The sequence below is a fragment of the Amaranthus tricolor genome, chromosome 9 (genome assembly GCF_026212465.1).
Source record: "Amaranthus tricolor cultivar Red isolate AtriRed21 chromosome 9, ASM2621246v1, whole genome shotgun sequence".
Taxonomy (NCBI): domain Eukaryota; kingdom Viridiplantae; phylum Streptophyta; class Magnoliopsida; order Caryophyllales; family Amaranthaceae; genus Amaranthus; species Amaranthus tricolor.
The window spans coordinates 23826772-23843506 of NC_080055.1; the positions used below are offsets into that span (position 1 = coordinate 23826772).

Genomic DNA, 16735 nt, shown 5'->3' on the forward strand with positions numbered 1-16735 from the left:
GTGTCATGCACGGAGATTAAAAAAAAATTTGAGTTAATTTTATACTTGTATTATAATTTTTATAAAGGTTATTAGTTAGTATTTTAAATATTATATATATATATATATATATATATATATATATATATATATATATATATATATATATAATTGAATATTTAAAATTTTTGTTAAATAAAATTAGGAAAATAATAAATGGTAATACAAAATTTATTATTAATAACTTAAGTTCGTTACAATAATTAAATAATTACAACTAAATCAAAATTTTTATTACAAAATGGACTTCATAACTTCAATATAGATCATCTTGTGACTAACTTGTATGAAACACCCTGCAATATATATATTGATTAGTTATATTAATAATAAAACTATCAAAAGGAAATTACTTAAAGAATATGAACGCGTAATTTTTTACCTCATAAGTTTTGAAATACTTCTTTATATACCACATTGTCAGTAGACGACGACGACGACGTAGTTGTTTGATTATCTTTGTCAACAATAAGAATTTTAAGTCCTTTCTTACTTCTCACTCTTGATACGGCAACATAAAGTTGTCCATGACTGAATACAGGTTTAGGCTAAAACAATCCAACATGACTCAATAATTGTCCTTGACTTTTATTAATAGTCATCGCAAAACAAAGCCTCAAAGGAAATTGTCTTCTTTGAAGTCTAATTGGGAGCTGTGTGGTATCTGTTGGAGTCAATGTTATTCTTGGTATGAAAACCTTTTCTCCTTTATTGCATCCCGTAAGAATAGTTGCCTCGACAATGTGATCTCCAAGCTGGTTGACTACCGATCGTGTGCCATTACACAATCCAGCTGATTGATCAATGTTTCTAAGCATCATAACAGGAGCACCAATCTTCAATTTCAGCTCATGATTTGGAAGGCCAGAGCACTTAATACTGTTTAAGTACTCTACAGAAAAAGCATTGGCGTTAGACTCAAAACATCCATCTGCTTTACTTATAGAATCAGAACTTAAGTAAACCTTTTCGTCCCCAGGTAATAATGAAAGAACATATTCATTCACTTTTCCAACAATACCATTTGTAGGACAAAGTATGGCCCTTTCTTGAAAAAAGTTTGTGTCACTTAAGTTCTCCTGTATGGATGGATATGTACTTTCAACTATGGCACCAATAGGATCTACAACATCCTTAATGAGAAATTGATTAGGAATATCAATAATGGCTTCTCCATCATTAGGTTCGCCTAGTATGCCATCACCAAATCTTGAATGTGCAGTTCTTCCTCCTGGCAGTAATAGAGAAGCAATACCACTTAAAGCAACAGGAAGGACAATATCCCCTTTTGATCGAATAGCTGCACACAAAGTTCTCCACATAAATGTTTTACCGGTTCCGCCATGCCCATAAAGGAAAAAAACACCACCTTTATTATCATTCATAGCCTGCATAATATCATCATATATGATCCGTTGTTCAGCAGTTAAACATTGAAATAACTACTCATGCTCTATGCATAGTGCTTCTCTATCATAACTTAACTCATCAGCTATGAGTCTATTAAAACTATCCTGAATTATTAATTCATCTGGAAGTAACTCATTGCTATAATTGCGTAGTGAACAACCATTATTCTGCAGAATCTTCTCTATATCAACTAATGCATAGCATTTCAATTGTTCATCACCAAGCTTCAAATCTGCAATTATTAATTATAAATTAGTATAATATTTAATGGTTAAACATGATTAATAAAAGCTATTTGTTAATTAAATTAAATAATTAAAAAAATTACCGGGAAATCGAAGTATCATGTGTTGCCTATATAGTACATCTTCTGAAAGCACATGCCATGTACAGTTCCAAACAAATTCAGGTCTAGATATACTATTAGACATAAGCAAAATGGCAAATAATTTTCTTAAGTAGTGTGCAGATCCCCAAAAACTTCCCTCCAATATACCATCTATATATTCTTTATCATCATCTAACAAACCAATTGCATAGCAAGCATCTTTAAATGTAGGGTAGAGAACACCATTTATGGTACGAATATCTTCAAAACTTGTTGGGCCCTTAACATAGTTCAGAAGGTGCGTAAGTAATATCGTTCACCACATCCTGGAGACACATGATAAAGTATACCGATAGAAAAACCTCTCTTACGAATGGTCCACTCATGCTCTTTTCTCTTCCAAACAAATTTCCCCGGAAATTCAAAATACCGAAGTTCTCTAGCTTCTTCAAATCTAGAATTACATTCCATCCAAGCCAAAAACATTGACTTATCAACCAAAGGTTTATTCAAGACATTTTCAATTGTTTCATTTTCATTGAACACAACAGTTTGTTCTCCTGGTAGGTGAAAATTCAATCTCTCAACAGAAGGAAGCCTATAGTGAATCTCAAAGGTAAAAATTCTCCAAATAGCCTCACAAGCCGAAACATAACGACAATCATAATATTCTTTGATCTCGTCAATAGTATTAACATTGGCATTCTCATTTCGTTTCCTAACTAATCCTGCTGTTACTCTATCATTACCCTTATTAATGTACTTGAATAAATATTTGATTGCCCGAGACTGATTGCACCACTCTACATTTATGTGTGCTTGATATTTCAAAAGTAAAGTAGGGTTATAAGGAACAACAAAACGATTATCAATCGACACATTGTTTTTGTCCACAGTAGCCCCCTTATCCCTTTTCCTGTACACAGGATATCCTTCATCACTTAGTACTGTAGTATTGTTGAATTGTTTTGGATATATTTTACTACAGCTTCTATCTCTCATACACTGTGAATTTAAATTTAAAGTACCACATGGACCATGTATCATAAAATCTTTTACATTCTCGTACAAAATGGGAAAAAGATTTTTATCTGGAATCTCTGCAGATATTATGTTGTCTATATCTTCTATTCTTGGAATTTTATCGTCTCGATGTAGAAATAATACAATGTGTGCATGTGGTAGTCCTCTTTTTTGAAATTCAACACTATAGACAACTGCAGATAAATTAAAATTAGAAGCATGTTAAATAAATTAAATCTTCTTCAATATTTATCTATAAAATAAGCGAAGCAAAGTAAGTAACTAACCTGCATTGGCTTTGCCAAACAAACTTCCTTTTGTAATATCTTTCAACAATTGGTCCAATTTAAGCTTGAATACTCGACAAAGTATATCTGGTCTATCTTCAGGATGCAAATTCCTCTTCTTAACTAATCTAGATATTTCAGGCCATTTGGAATTACATGTGAATGTAATGAACAGGTCCGGATATCCATATATCTTGCAAATTCCCATAGCATCATGATATAGTTCAGTCATAAAACGATCACCTCCATGGAATGTAGATGGTAACACAACACGACGACCAGTATTAGATAAATCTGGAATACCCTTAGAATTCGAATCAAGCAGACTATTATAATTTTCAGCCCTTAATAGCGTTTGAGTTTTATGGACAAAAATAGCCTTTCTGATTCAATCATTGTCCACCCATCAACAATAAACTGTTGAAATAATTTTTCAGATCGTAAAATTGTATCTGCTTCATTTTCCCTATCCATCAGTCTATAGGCAAACCATTCACGCATGGTTAATTTGATCCTTTAATTAGAATTCGATGAAGAGTAAGACTCCAATCCTCTATGATTTATACCAATTCTATACCCATCTTCTCCATATACAAAAATTAAGGGATATTGTAAAGCTAGATATGAAGGGTGCAACTCACTAACACGCTTCAATAATCCACTTCGATTCTCAATAATTATGTCCCTCTCTTCACACGAACTACCAATATCTTCTACAATAAGGGCAGCTACTTCAAATGCAGATGGCATATTATATATCCTACCATCTGTAGCTCTTTTCCCAATCAACTTTAATTGAATGTTAACCTCATTATTCAAGTTAATTCTGTCTCTTGCCATTCTGTATACCTTAGCATACGGGTTAAATTCATCAATCATTTGTTTTAATTCTTCCAACAAAACATCATCAAATTCCTTCGTAGTTTCAGAACTGAAATGAATGGTCAAAAAATACATTAATATATTTTACTTAAACATAAATTATAATAATAAAAAAATAATTTATTGTAAATTACCTAAAAGCACGTTTTCTGTTTTCAATCTCATTTTCAGTATCTACGATGTATAATTGTTGAAACTTTGGTGTATTTCCTTCTGTTGGCAACAAACTACCAATTCTATGGTAATTTTGACCTCCTAGTCTAAAACAATATGGCCCTCGACCTTTGTTAACAATATTATCTACTCGACCTCCCATTGATGTAAATGCAAACATCATGTTAAACGCACGTATATTTTCAACAAAATATCTACTACTAGAATCTTTCCTACTCAATAAATCCTCCAAAAATCTCGGTGGGTTTTTAAGTGTAGGAATTTGAACTTTGCCTTTCATACAACATAATGAAAACTTTGCATTTTCAATGATCCATCCTTTCGCGCTCTTTCGTTTGCCCACATAAAGGCCAAACAATACTCACATTTAAAGTCAGGATCTCCAACATCAAAATACAGTGTAAAAAGAATATTACACATTAAATATTAATAAATTACTAAAAACTAATATATATATATATATATATATATATATATATATATATATATATATATATATATATATATATATATATATATATATACATATATATATATATATATATATATATACATATATATATATATATATATATATATATATATATATATATATATATATATATATATATATACATATATATATATATATATATATATATATATATATATTACCTTCACCATCTGTTCTTGTAAATTTTTCATCATTTAAACAATAAATAAAAATTAATTTTATTAGTATGATGTAAAAAGTAATGTATAAGTTCAATGCATATTTTTTTCTTAACTCAAAAATTTATATGACATCAACTCTATTTAATATTGGGATATTATAGAACCTTATACATAATACTTACCTATATCACTATTATTTTCTAAATGAGAATCATTTAAGTCAAGAACGTTGGTTGTATGTCTTTTGATGAAATTTCTACCAATAGTATACTTTCCAGCCCGAGTAAGTTTGTTTGAGGATACTTGAGGATAAGTGGGTATAGAATGCGTCGTTGATTTTTGTAATTGCGATAAATCAACTACTATAAATCGAAGAATAAAAAACTATTATTAATAAAAGTCATAAGTCTATAATAAAATGTACAATAATTATTTTTTTCATCATACTTACAATCCATATTAAAATTGGTAATATTTTTGAGTCATGTTAGAATTACCTGACAATAAACCTTCATTGTCTGGGTTATAGGCTTGGTGCGCAGTATGACGACGTTTTGAACGTGGATGAGAAAAATCGACTGTACAAATGTGATAAAAATATTAGATATAAAATATAATTCATAAACATTAAAAATTATATTTTATATTTAATTTATAAGCTAAAATGTACTCTTTTTTATTCATTATTATTATCACGTTTGATTTTTGAACAATATTTATCAATCACTCTTACACCATCCTTAACAATGATCCAATTATAAAGGTTATGAAACTATTTATTTATTTCCCCTCTCCTAAAGATCATCTTTTAATCTATTTTTATTAAAAGTAATTTTTTTTAACATGTAATCATCTTTATTTTAAAAGTCCCATCTAATTCTTGTCAAACGATTGCTCAACTGATAATAGCTTACTCTTTGACGTCTTTAGTTAAAATATAGTCAAATGTGATTTAAGTTAAGTCTTATTGATGAAAATTTTATTATTTTAATAATATTTACTCAAGTACAATCAATGATATTTAAGATTAAATAATAAATTGACGAATATGTCAAAATCAAATAACACAAAAATAGCGAGTAACTGGAAATAGTAAAGTTTAATATTATTCGACTCATCTAAATTTAATTTTTATTAATAACAATTTTTTTTATAGTTTTAAATAATCTCCAATTACAGTTATTAACAATTTATAAATAGTAGTTTTCTGATATTTGTACAAAAATACATTTATAATCAAGTATAAATAATGATATTTAAGATTAAAATAATTAATTGACAAATATGTCAAAATCAAATAAGACAATAATAATGGATAAGAGAAAATAACAAAGTGTGATATTATTTGATTCGTCTAGATTTAATTTTTATTAATACAATTTTTTACAATATTAAATTATCTCCAATTATAAATATTACTAATTTAAACAATATATTGATTTGTGTATAAAATAAATGAAAAAACAATAACAGAAAAGAGCGGGTAAAACAAAAGTAAAAACCATTCATATAATATGGCATTAGAAAACAATGGGCCAAAAACACGTTCCAATACCACTTTGTTCTTTCAAGTCATGATGATTTTGTGTTGCGAAATGGTATTAGAGTAAATGCATAAGTTATGTGTATGGCATTTGTCAGTTTAATTGTAATGCACTTGCACAACTTTTAACTCATCTCTTTCATTTGCCATTTCTAAACTCCAATTTTTTTCTCTTTCTAACCATTCAAAAATTCTCTCTTAGTATCTAAGACTTTTATGTAGTTTTTACTGGTTTTTCAAGTCAGATTGAAAAAAATAAATAAGTTTATCTTTCAATTTTAATAAAATCACCGGTATTTTTCTTCTCTAAAAATGTCTTAATTGATTTGTCTAGATATATCTTACAAAAAACTAAGTCGATTTATTATTTTTTATGTAGAAAATTATTTTTTGTAGTAGATTTTTGATAAATTAGTTTAACATGTGATAATATGAGTCAATCCTTTATATTTTATAACATTCAATCTAGTTTATTTTAAACGATTTCGAAAATACTAAACGATTTTATCCTTTGATTTTTATAAAATTATTTATTTTTTTTGTTTGAAAATTTATCATTAAAAATAAAAAAGTAATCATGATGAAGTTTACATTACAATCTTACTTTCAGGCTTTGAACTTGTAATCTGCAAATAAAAATAAAAAATTAACATATTTATAAGGGATAACATAACATGTAATAATATCTTAATACATTAATATTATATAAATTAGATTTATCAGTTTTATTTCAGCCCATTAACCCTGATACTACAATAAAGTTTTGTGAAAAGTTGTGCTTAATTCTCCTTTATGACAATATTAAGTAGTAAAATACATTCTTAAATATTACGTGGACTTCTACCTTACAAAATATGTACTATGTGTTAATTTAAATTTAATTTAACACAATTACACTTTTAAATTTAATTTATATTTAAATGTAATTTCATAGTAGAACTTTAATATATTGCACATACTTTTACTTTTATGTGTCACCAAATTTGGTGGGGACTTCAAAGAAGAAATAAAAATAAATATTGAGAATTATTTAAGTGAATTGTAACTATTAACAACGGAGGAAGTATTATAGAGGAGTAGGAAATGAAAAGGTAAAAGAATTTGAAAATTACAAAAAAATAAATTTAACTGATATAATAAAAAAGGAATATACTATAGTGATCTATTGAACACCCCAAGATTTTCTGACGTCATTAATTAATATTTTAATGACTTTTAGGAATTTTATAATTATATTAAATCAATTTAGAAGTAGTTTTAATAAATCACTTTTATATACGACTTTAAATATTAACATATAATTATATTAAAAATACGGTTGCGACCTCTAAAATAAAGAGGTTCGAATCAAAATTATTATTTTATTTATACGTGTGAGTACACAAAGGTGACTCTCTTAGTTGAGTCTCGCAAAAAAATTAATCTAGATTAAATAAGTAATAATAATAATAATAATAATAATAATAATAAAAGGGCATGACACCCTTGATGCCCCAAAACTAGCCGTCACTTCCATCCCTTCTCCCTCTCCTCTTCTCTCAATCCCCTCTCCCTCACGGCTCACAAAACCACCAGCTGCCGCCTCCTCCGTGACCACCAGCACCAGCAGCAGGCAACGTTTCCCTTCCCCTGCAGCAGCCAGACACGCCTTCCCTTCTCCCTCACTCCTCACGGTAGCAGTAGCGCCGCTTCCCCACCAGCAGCTAGGCTACGTCGTGCAGCCCGTGGTCAGCAGCTAGGCTGCGTTTGGACCCTTCAACCACCACAACCTTCATCCAACTCTTCACCATTTTTTTTACTAGTTTGAACTTTGTAAGCCATCTCCTCTTATCCCATTTGATTCTTCTTATTTTCAATTAAAAGTTTTATGAAGTTTATGAGTGTGATGTTGATTTTTGTGTTATTTTCATTGAATCTTTTTGTGGGTAAGAGTGTGATTGATGAATGGAACATATTTATGACTTAGGGTTTGAAGTATGATTAGAAATTATGAGTTGTATGTTGGTTATGTGTTAGTTTCTTTGAATCTTACTATTGAGTAATAATTAAAGGTGTTATCTTTGAGATTAGAAATGGTGTGGGCTTTCATGTTATATTTTGCTGGTGTATTAGTTTTATTGATTCTTGCTATGAATAATGGTTAAAAGTGTCATCTTTGAACATGAAACATGAAAGGACTAGGGTTTGAATTTAGAGATGAAATCACTAATAATGTGTGTTTATACTATATTTTGGTGGTGTGATGATTGATTAAATAACCTTAAAAGTTGTTTTAAGACCGAGTCGATTGGTTATTGTTGTGATAATTAGTAATGGTGATGATTTTAGTTGACTATGAAAGTGATTTTGATTGATTAAATTGGGAATAATAGTTACTAATTGTTGTAGTTTGATTGTTGTGAATTACAAATACCCTTATTAGGTTGTTATTGAAGTTATAGATACATGATATTAGTAAGCCAAGAGCATAATGTCAACTTATCGTTGATGGTTGCTAAAGTAATTTGTCGTGTTGTTTTGACTATATTTCTTAATAGTTTTGGAGAATGTAACAAATGCTATCCCGATACGATAACTCTAAGATTTGCCTTATCGTTATATTAATGTTATATTAAAATTGTAAGATTTAGTTGTGATTAGTTATTTTTGGGTAACGGGAGCCGATATGCTCAAAATTAGTTAATGTAAAGAAACAATTCACACATACTTCTACTTTAAATTGATGGAAAGACTTATGTTGTGTTGAGTTGATGATTTTGACTTGTATTGAATGAGTTGTGTGCGTGCTAGAGTCATCGGAAACTCATGTTGAATGGGTGATAACTTTGGTATTTAGTTTGGTATGTCAAAGTAGTTAAGGGAACTTATTAGTTCTACTCATAACTTATATAGGTGCCCATTTCGTAAGTGGAAATTAGAGCCTTAGGTGGGGTGATTTTGTGACTTTTGATCGTGCGGTGACGCTTACAGGTACGTACACGTGGTAACTAACCCTTAAATGCAATTTGCTTTTAGACATTATTGTTTATTGTGATAGTATGCATTGTATCGAAACTATGAGGTATTAGTGAGTACACTTTATATGAAGAGCTATCGACTATGAAATCCTTGCGCTTAGAATAGTTTAGAGAATGAGATTGTTAATAGAAGGCGGGAACCACCCCCTTATTTATTTAAGAATTAGATTATGCCTTAATTGGAGTTAGAATGACTCCTTTATAGGTGAATTTCATATTTTGTTGAGTGGCTCAGTGGGTTTTGGCGTGCTGCTATCTCAGGGCGCTTATTAATAGTCGAAAGTGGAAGTTATTCCCATCTGATAAAGTATTAGATTATGATTAGCTGGCGTGACTCAACTGGATTATGTCCGATTGATTTAGTAGTCCTCTAGGTGAGGTTCGACGGGACCACCGTAAGGGGGGTATGAGCGTGCTTGGGTCATTGGGCGTCGGATGGCTGATACCGCCCCTTGACCGAGGTGTTACAATGCGGGCCTTGCAAACCCCAATATGGTGGCCTCTTCACTGGTTTAGTACCCCAGTGTGTTAGTTTTTCCCGAAGGTAGGACCCGAGAGGGTCAGCTGGAGGGGGAATGAGCTCATACTTTGCCATGGACGCCGGATGGCCGATAACGCCCTTGGCTGTGTCACTATGCCAGGAAGTAGAGAAAGATTCACGGATAGAAAGTTATTCAGTGATAGAAAGTTTATTCATTGATCGAAAATTATTTAATGATAGAAGGTTCATTCTTTGATAGAAAGCTTACACATTGATAGAACGTTTACTCATTGAAAGAATATTTACTCATTGAAAGAACTTCTACTTATTGATTTTATAGCTCTTGTTATCTTTTGTAAGCTTTAGTTGTATATGTTTTGTTATGAGGCCTTGTGTCCTCCCTTGTATATTTGTATTTCCGCTGCGTAGTTTATAACTCTGTATGGTTTTAAGGAATTAAGTTTTTTTTTTTTTTTTTAACGCAAACGTAGACACTGGAACCACGATCCATGCTTGGCATGTTGATTTGAGAAGCCGGCGACGAATCATTCCACCGTGGAGATTTTAAAGGCAATGGTGCCTTAGATTAGTTTAATGTTTTTATATTGCTAATTGCTCTACCGCATGTCCGATTTTTAGAAGAGATGTTGCCGAAATTTCCACGCACCTTTTTAAAGTTAATATTTAACATTAATCCAAATTCTTTTCCTTTTGTTTTATGTAACACCCGAATTTCCTCCCGTCTTTTACGGTTTTGGTTTTGTTTAGGGGTCGGAAATTCAGGGGTGTTACATCTATGGCTTATTAAAAGGTCGTCTATCTATTATGGCGAACTAAATTATCTTCCCTCAGTGACTGAAGCTTGAGTTAGGGATCAAAGTCATCTGTAAAGTTCTCTCTCTACCATCTTTTGTTTAGGTTTTAGTTTTATTGAATATTTTTGTATGAAATTTGGGAGTTTGCTAAATTTGATTAGTTGAATTTTGGTTATTATAGAGGTTTTATCCATGTTTGATTCGTTTAAGATGTTGAGTTTTTCAAAATCGGTCACGATTTGGATTTAGCAGATGTTTAATCGTAAAGACAGTTGATAGGAGTAATTATTCTCAGTGAAATTATATAGTTAATTTATGTTCATTGTTTTGCTACCTCTTGGAGTAATTTATGTTCTTTTTAGTACTTCATTTCAATCGTCACCAAGTAATATTAGGTTTTATGAAAAAGTATATATTTCTTCGGCTTGTCTAACATATGCCACAAGGCATAGTTTAAGGAAATATTAAATACCTTCATCTACCAACTTTATTCAAGGATTCCTTTATTTATTTTTTGTTTACTTACTTTAATTAATGTATATATGAAATTATTATTTCCTAAAGCATATTTAAGAGAATAAAAGTAAATTCATAAAAGAATTTAATGCTCTTAATGGCATAGGTTAGAAAAACCCATATTTCTATAATGAGTTTCCATGTAGTACAGAATTATGATATAATGATGAGCTCCAACTGTTTGATGAAATGCGTGAAAGTAAAATAGAGAAATTGTAATTGTTCTTTCATGTAAAAATGTTGAGGAATTCTAATTGTTGTAAACATCAGATTGATCAATGTTTTTGTTTTGTTTACGATAAAAATTCTTCTTCATTTTACACTGTATATGAAACCACATGTAAAATGTTTTTTATTTTTTTTATTATTTTTTTATGTCTGCGTGATATTGCTAACAAAAACATTTAACATAGAACCACAAAAGTAGAGGAATTTTAACTGTTTGTTATTGATCAATGATTGATTAATTTCAAATATTAGTTTGATTTGTAATAGAATCAAAAGCACTGTCATCATTAAACTAGTTTCTAGCATTGTAATGCCTGGTTTGATTACTAAATACTGATATTAATAGTTTAAATTATCGTAGATTAATATGTTGGTTTTTTAAGCGTAGATGTTATTTCCCTCGGCCTTTAAAATGTCCGAGACGGACCAACCATCACTAGTAACCTTTTTTTTTTAATTGAAGTTTTTATATTTGCTGCAAACAGCTTACTATTAGATATGGCGGTAGAAGGAACTAAAGCATCAAACAACGATCTTCATGCCCTTCAATCTATCTGTTACAAGCGAGGTTCTCTCCAACTCCTTGATCAGGTTTGAATTATTTTTCAATTTTATTGAAATGCTTATTAAAATTATTTGGCTTCCTCTTTTAATGCTAAGTTTCTTGATGTTGACCAGAGGAAGCTTCCATTGGAGACTGTATACTTGGATATTCAAAATGCTTCCGATGGATGGTAATTTTATTCTCTTTTAGCTTATCCTGAATTCCCCTTGACCCTTGAAATTGCAATTATATGTTAATCTTATGATGTTTCTCTTGTAAAGCTTTATAACCTGTTTTAAGATACACAATTTGTAAGGAAAAATCATAAATTGGATTGTGATTTTGTTTTTTTAATTGTAGAGGTTAAGGTGGTTTCATATGATTCATAATCTGCTGTTAGAGTTTCATGGTTCTATACTCTCTCTATTCCCACGATTCTTCCTTAGCAACTCTCAAATGCTCTCAACGGAACAGTGTCTGGCGATAAAAAGAATATTGAGCAGGTTAAAAACATAACTTTCTGGTTGGTGGCCCTGCTGATTTTATGGGATTTTAGGAAATGACATTTTTGATCCTTATGAACCCCCCATTCTTATTTCAATTGGTGCACCTTTTTTCCATTGATCTGTAAAATGGCTTAGTGATCTGAAGAACAGTGGTTAGTTTTCTCCAAGTGGTTGTTAACCTTTTACTAGAGTGGACAAGGGTTTCAAAATTTAGTTTATAGTGTTATTCAACTTGAGAGCGTGAGATTTCAGAGAGAAAAATTTACAGAGCACGGCCATCTTGTGGTACAACTTTAGTGAAGTTCTTTTGAAGGAGTACCCGAGAAAACTGTGTCCTAAGTATTGCAATAGATAGTTGGTCCTTTTTGAAATTAGATTTCCAACTTGTCACTGAGCATAAGGAATGCTGATAATCATTCATACGTCAAACTGGTTAAAATATAGTTGTCCTGTTAAGTGAAGTTTTTTTTTGTTAACTATAGGTTTGCAATAAAGGAAATGGTGGTTCGTGGAGCACCGGCCATAGCTGATGCAGCCGCTCTTTCGTTGGCTGTGGAAGTATTTAATCTAGAGGCATTTCAAGGGTCACCTGAGGACGCTGCTTCTTTTCTTGTACAAAAATTGGATTATCTTGTCTCTAGGTTTGATGCAGAAATGTTAACTTCAATTGGTCATTTAAGACCAAATCTTTGTTAATTTATGCATGTTTCCAGTGAAAGCTTTCTCATTAGAGTGTATGCTGATTATGCACTTATTGTGTATGTATGTGCAGTCGTCCAACTGCAGTGAACCTTTCTGATGCTGCCACAAAACTTAAAGAGATTATTGTGAAAGCTGCCTCCACCTGTTCAGATCCAAAAGTTGTCTTTCAGGTTAGAATCTTAGAGAGTGTATTCCCTTTCTTATTTTAAGATTTCACTGGTTAAAATCTTGATCTATTGTATTCTTCATATTGGTTGTCTCAATCTACTCAAAATGAATATTCAGTTAGTTTATGTTAAAAGAATCTACTTTGGTCATTTTTATCAATTATATACTTGTTTTCATCTTAGACTTACATAGAAGCTGCTGAAGCTATGCTTGAGGATGATGTTGCTTCAAACAAAGCAATTGGTTCTTATGGAGCTCTTTGTTTTGAAAGCCAGTTGAATGATTCCAAGAAAATATCCATTTTGACTCATTGCAACACTGGGAGGTATGCTTTCCAGAACCTAATAATCCTTGCCAATCTGTGCATTGAGTTATGTGAGCATGTTCCTTTTATTAAGTATCCACACATGTTCACGCAAAACTGCAAACTTATCTAGAGACAAATCTTTTCTTAGTAACAATTAATTAAGTGTTCCTGTTCTGATTTTGTGGATGTTTGTCACTTTCTTCAGTCTTGCAACTGCTGGATATGGTACTGCACTGGGGGTAATTCGTGCAGTTCATGCTCAGGGAATTCTTGAGAGGGCTTATTGTACGGAAACTAGACCATTCAACCAAGTAAGTACATGTGGTGCACCAGATTCATTTTTAATGGCTATTAGCTACTAAGCACAGCCGCCATTTTGGGTGACCTAAGTTGCTCTCTTTGGTATGTGTAGCCGTGTAGGGAAGTTTACTACCCTTATTATTGTGTTTACATGATCTTGTACAAAAGCAAGCGGTTCCCACGTGGTGGCAAGGTTTATTATCATGTCATTTATTACTGTGTCATTGTTGTTCATTGTTGTTGGACAGAAAGGTTTATTATCATGTCACTTATTTTTTTCACGACAATGCCAAAACCTTTATCTTATCATGAGGTCAGGTTCATGATCAAACCCAATAAGCGTGAGAATTTTTTGGTAACAAATATCATACTTTATTTGACCCTATCAGTCAACTAAGAAAATCAATTCTAATGGTCTATGTAAAAGTTTTATTTTAACCTCATATTGTCTCAAGAAAACCGTGGATATTCTTGCTTTTCGCCTGATGGCAGTCTAGTCATAATCCAAATATGTGCTCTGGGCTGCAATTGCAGCAACGATCGTAGTAATGTTATAGCAGTGGTAATGTGGCCTTCGTACAGCCAAATATCGGCCAAGACCTAAATTCGACCCATGGTAAAATGGATTAGTAATTTATAGTAGATTCAGGTCCAGGCTAAGAAATTCATTGATGAGGGTGCGGCAAAAGAACATGTTAGTGGGTCACAATGCAATACAATCTTGATATCTCGCGTGCTTCAGAGAAAGTTGTGATGGGTCTAAGCTTGACAAGTATAATTATGTATCAAATTTCATTTGTAATAACGAATATTATATTTTATAAGGATAATAATGTCAAATAAGAGTGAAACCAGATGCACTTGTTGTATTACTTATTGATGTGCTTCCACCCTGCTAATCCACATTTTAAACGCTTGCCACTCTTATGTATTTTGTTAATTGTGTAACAGGAAACATAATTCATGCTTCTTATCTGTGAAATAAAAAGTGATTATGCTTGGCTCCTTGCAGGGGTCTAGGCTGACAGCTTTTGAGCTGGTGCATGACAATATACCAGCTACACTGATAGCAGATTCTGCAGCTGCAGCATTAATTAAAGCTGGACGTGTTCAAGGAGTCATTGTAGGTGCAGATCGTGTAGCTGCAAATGGTACTTTTGTGAAATATACTTGTGGTTATTGATAATGTTGAATTTTTATTTTATCTCTGAACAGTGTCGCATGATACGCCAATCTTCTTTCGTGAATAAAAAACGAATTATATTTGGTTTTACACTATTTTTGGGCCAATTTGAATGAATTGCGAATTCGAAAAGCTAATTAGTTGACGAATCATGTTACTTTATGTCTGATATGGCTATGGAACAAGGTGTCATTCATTGACTTGATTTGCTTTTTATAGGTGATACTGCTAATAAAATCGGAACTTATAGCCTTGCTGTGTGTGCTAAGCATCATGGCATTCCATTCTATGTTGCTGCCCCTCTTACCTCTGTCGATTTATCCTTGCCTTCCGGAGAACATATTGTCATCGAGGAAAGGTCTCCAAAAGAATTATTGAATACTCGTGGTGGACTTGGAGAACAAATTGCAGCGTCCGGGATTTCTGTTTGGAATCCAGCTTTTGATGTTACACCAGCAAATTTGATAACTGGTATCATCACAGAAAAGGTACATTCATGTTTTCTTCTTCCTTTATAATTTGGTGATTGGGTTTTGTTGCTTCTTCATAGTTTAATTTGGAAAATTCTGCAGGGTGTCATCACAAAAACTGAGAAGGAAGTTTTTGACATAAAAGGTTTTGTGCAAAAGGTAACAGCTCAGTGAATTTTTGGAGTCGCCACTCGCAAGTGACTTCGAGAAAAAAAGGTTTAGGATGGAGTATGTATATTTTATCGTTTTTTTATAATCAAGCAAAATAACATCCATGGTATTTCGCAAAATTGAAATAATTTTTTCAATATTTCTGCAAATTATGAGCTCCAATGGAGAATTTCATCGGTGTGCAGCAAATTCGGACAGTTGAACAAGTTCATAATGCTAATAACTTGGATGTATACCTCCAATATTGGTTATAAATATTATATCAACAAATATTTGATTTTTGATCCCAACATGAATTCTTGTGATTTCTAATTTATTGCTTATTCATACCTAATTTAATATGCTTGCTAGAGCCAAGATCATTGTTAGGGTCTAGAAAGAGAAGGATGACAACAAATTATATTGGCATAACCTTATCGCAGACGATAAGGAGATTGCATTCAATGAAACTTTTAACTAGAATAATACTCCTTTCGAACCAATTTAGATGTCCCATTTGCTTGGGCACGGTTATTAAGGATGGTGTGGGGTCCATTAAAAAGGATAGGTAGTGAAGGGTAAGTAGTGAAGGGTAAGTAAGGTATATGGGAGTATATTTGTAATTACTTGTGTGAACTAAAGATATTTAGGTAAAAAAAAATTGACAAAAATAGAAATGAGACAACTAAAAAGACTTTGCCAAATAAGGAAATGAGACAACTAAATTAATTCGGAGGGAATATTAAATAAAGAGAGAAAAATTATCATCAACTACCTTTAAAAATATATATTTCGTAAAAAAGAAACACTTTACAATCTTTTGTCAAGAACTACCTTTTAAAAAAAATACTCCATTTCTTTGAGAATAGAGTTTTATTTTTTGAATTCTATTACATACACTAATTTAATTATTTAAATGTAGGCATGTATTTCGATGGGGTTAGGCCAAGTTCTTTAGATCACGTCGGGTGTTTGACTTTGTAATCGAAAATCTAAAATTAAGTAGGT

General features: G+C 31.5%; 1 protein-coding gene and 1 pseudogene across 2 annotated transcripts; one reads left to right on the top strand and one right to left on the bottom strand.

The window, feature by feature from the left end:
• Window positions 1-422: 422 nt before the first annotated feature.
• On the bottom strand, window positions 423-10349 carry LOC130823405 (uncharacterized; annotated as a pseudogene).
• Window positions 7825-16044, top strand: LOC130824021 (methylthioribose-1-phosphate isomerase). Of its 2 annotated transcripts, XM_057688885.1 has the most exons (11): window positions 7825-8152; window positions 9233-9310; window positions 11883-11988; window positions 12076-12131; window positions 12930-13088; window positions 13220-13319; window positions 13500-13642; window positions 13830-13935; window positions 14937-15075; window positions 15327-15595; window positions 15680-16044. In XM_057688885.1, exons 3-11 carry the CDS (start codon window positions 11896-11898, stop codon window positions 15749-15751), a joined length of 1137 nt encoding a protein of 378 aa, XP_057544868.1. In that variant the 5' UTR covers window positions 7825-8152; window positions 9233-9310; window positions 11883-11895; the 3' UTR covers window positions 15752-16044. The 2 variants fall into 2 exon arrangements, with proteins under 2 accessions (XP_057544868.1, XP_057544869.1); XM_057688886.1 differs by lacking the exon at window positions 9233-9310.
• Window positions 16045-16735: the final 691 nt, after the last annotated feature.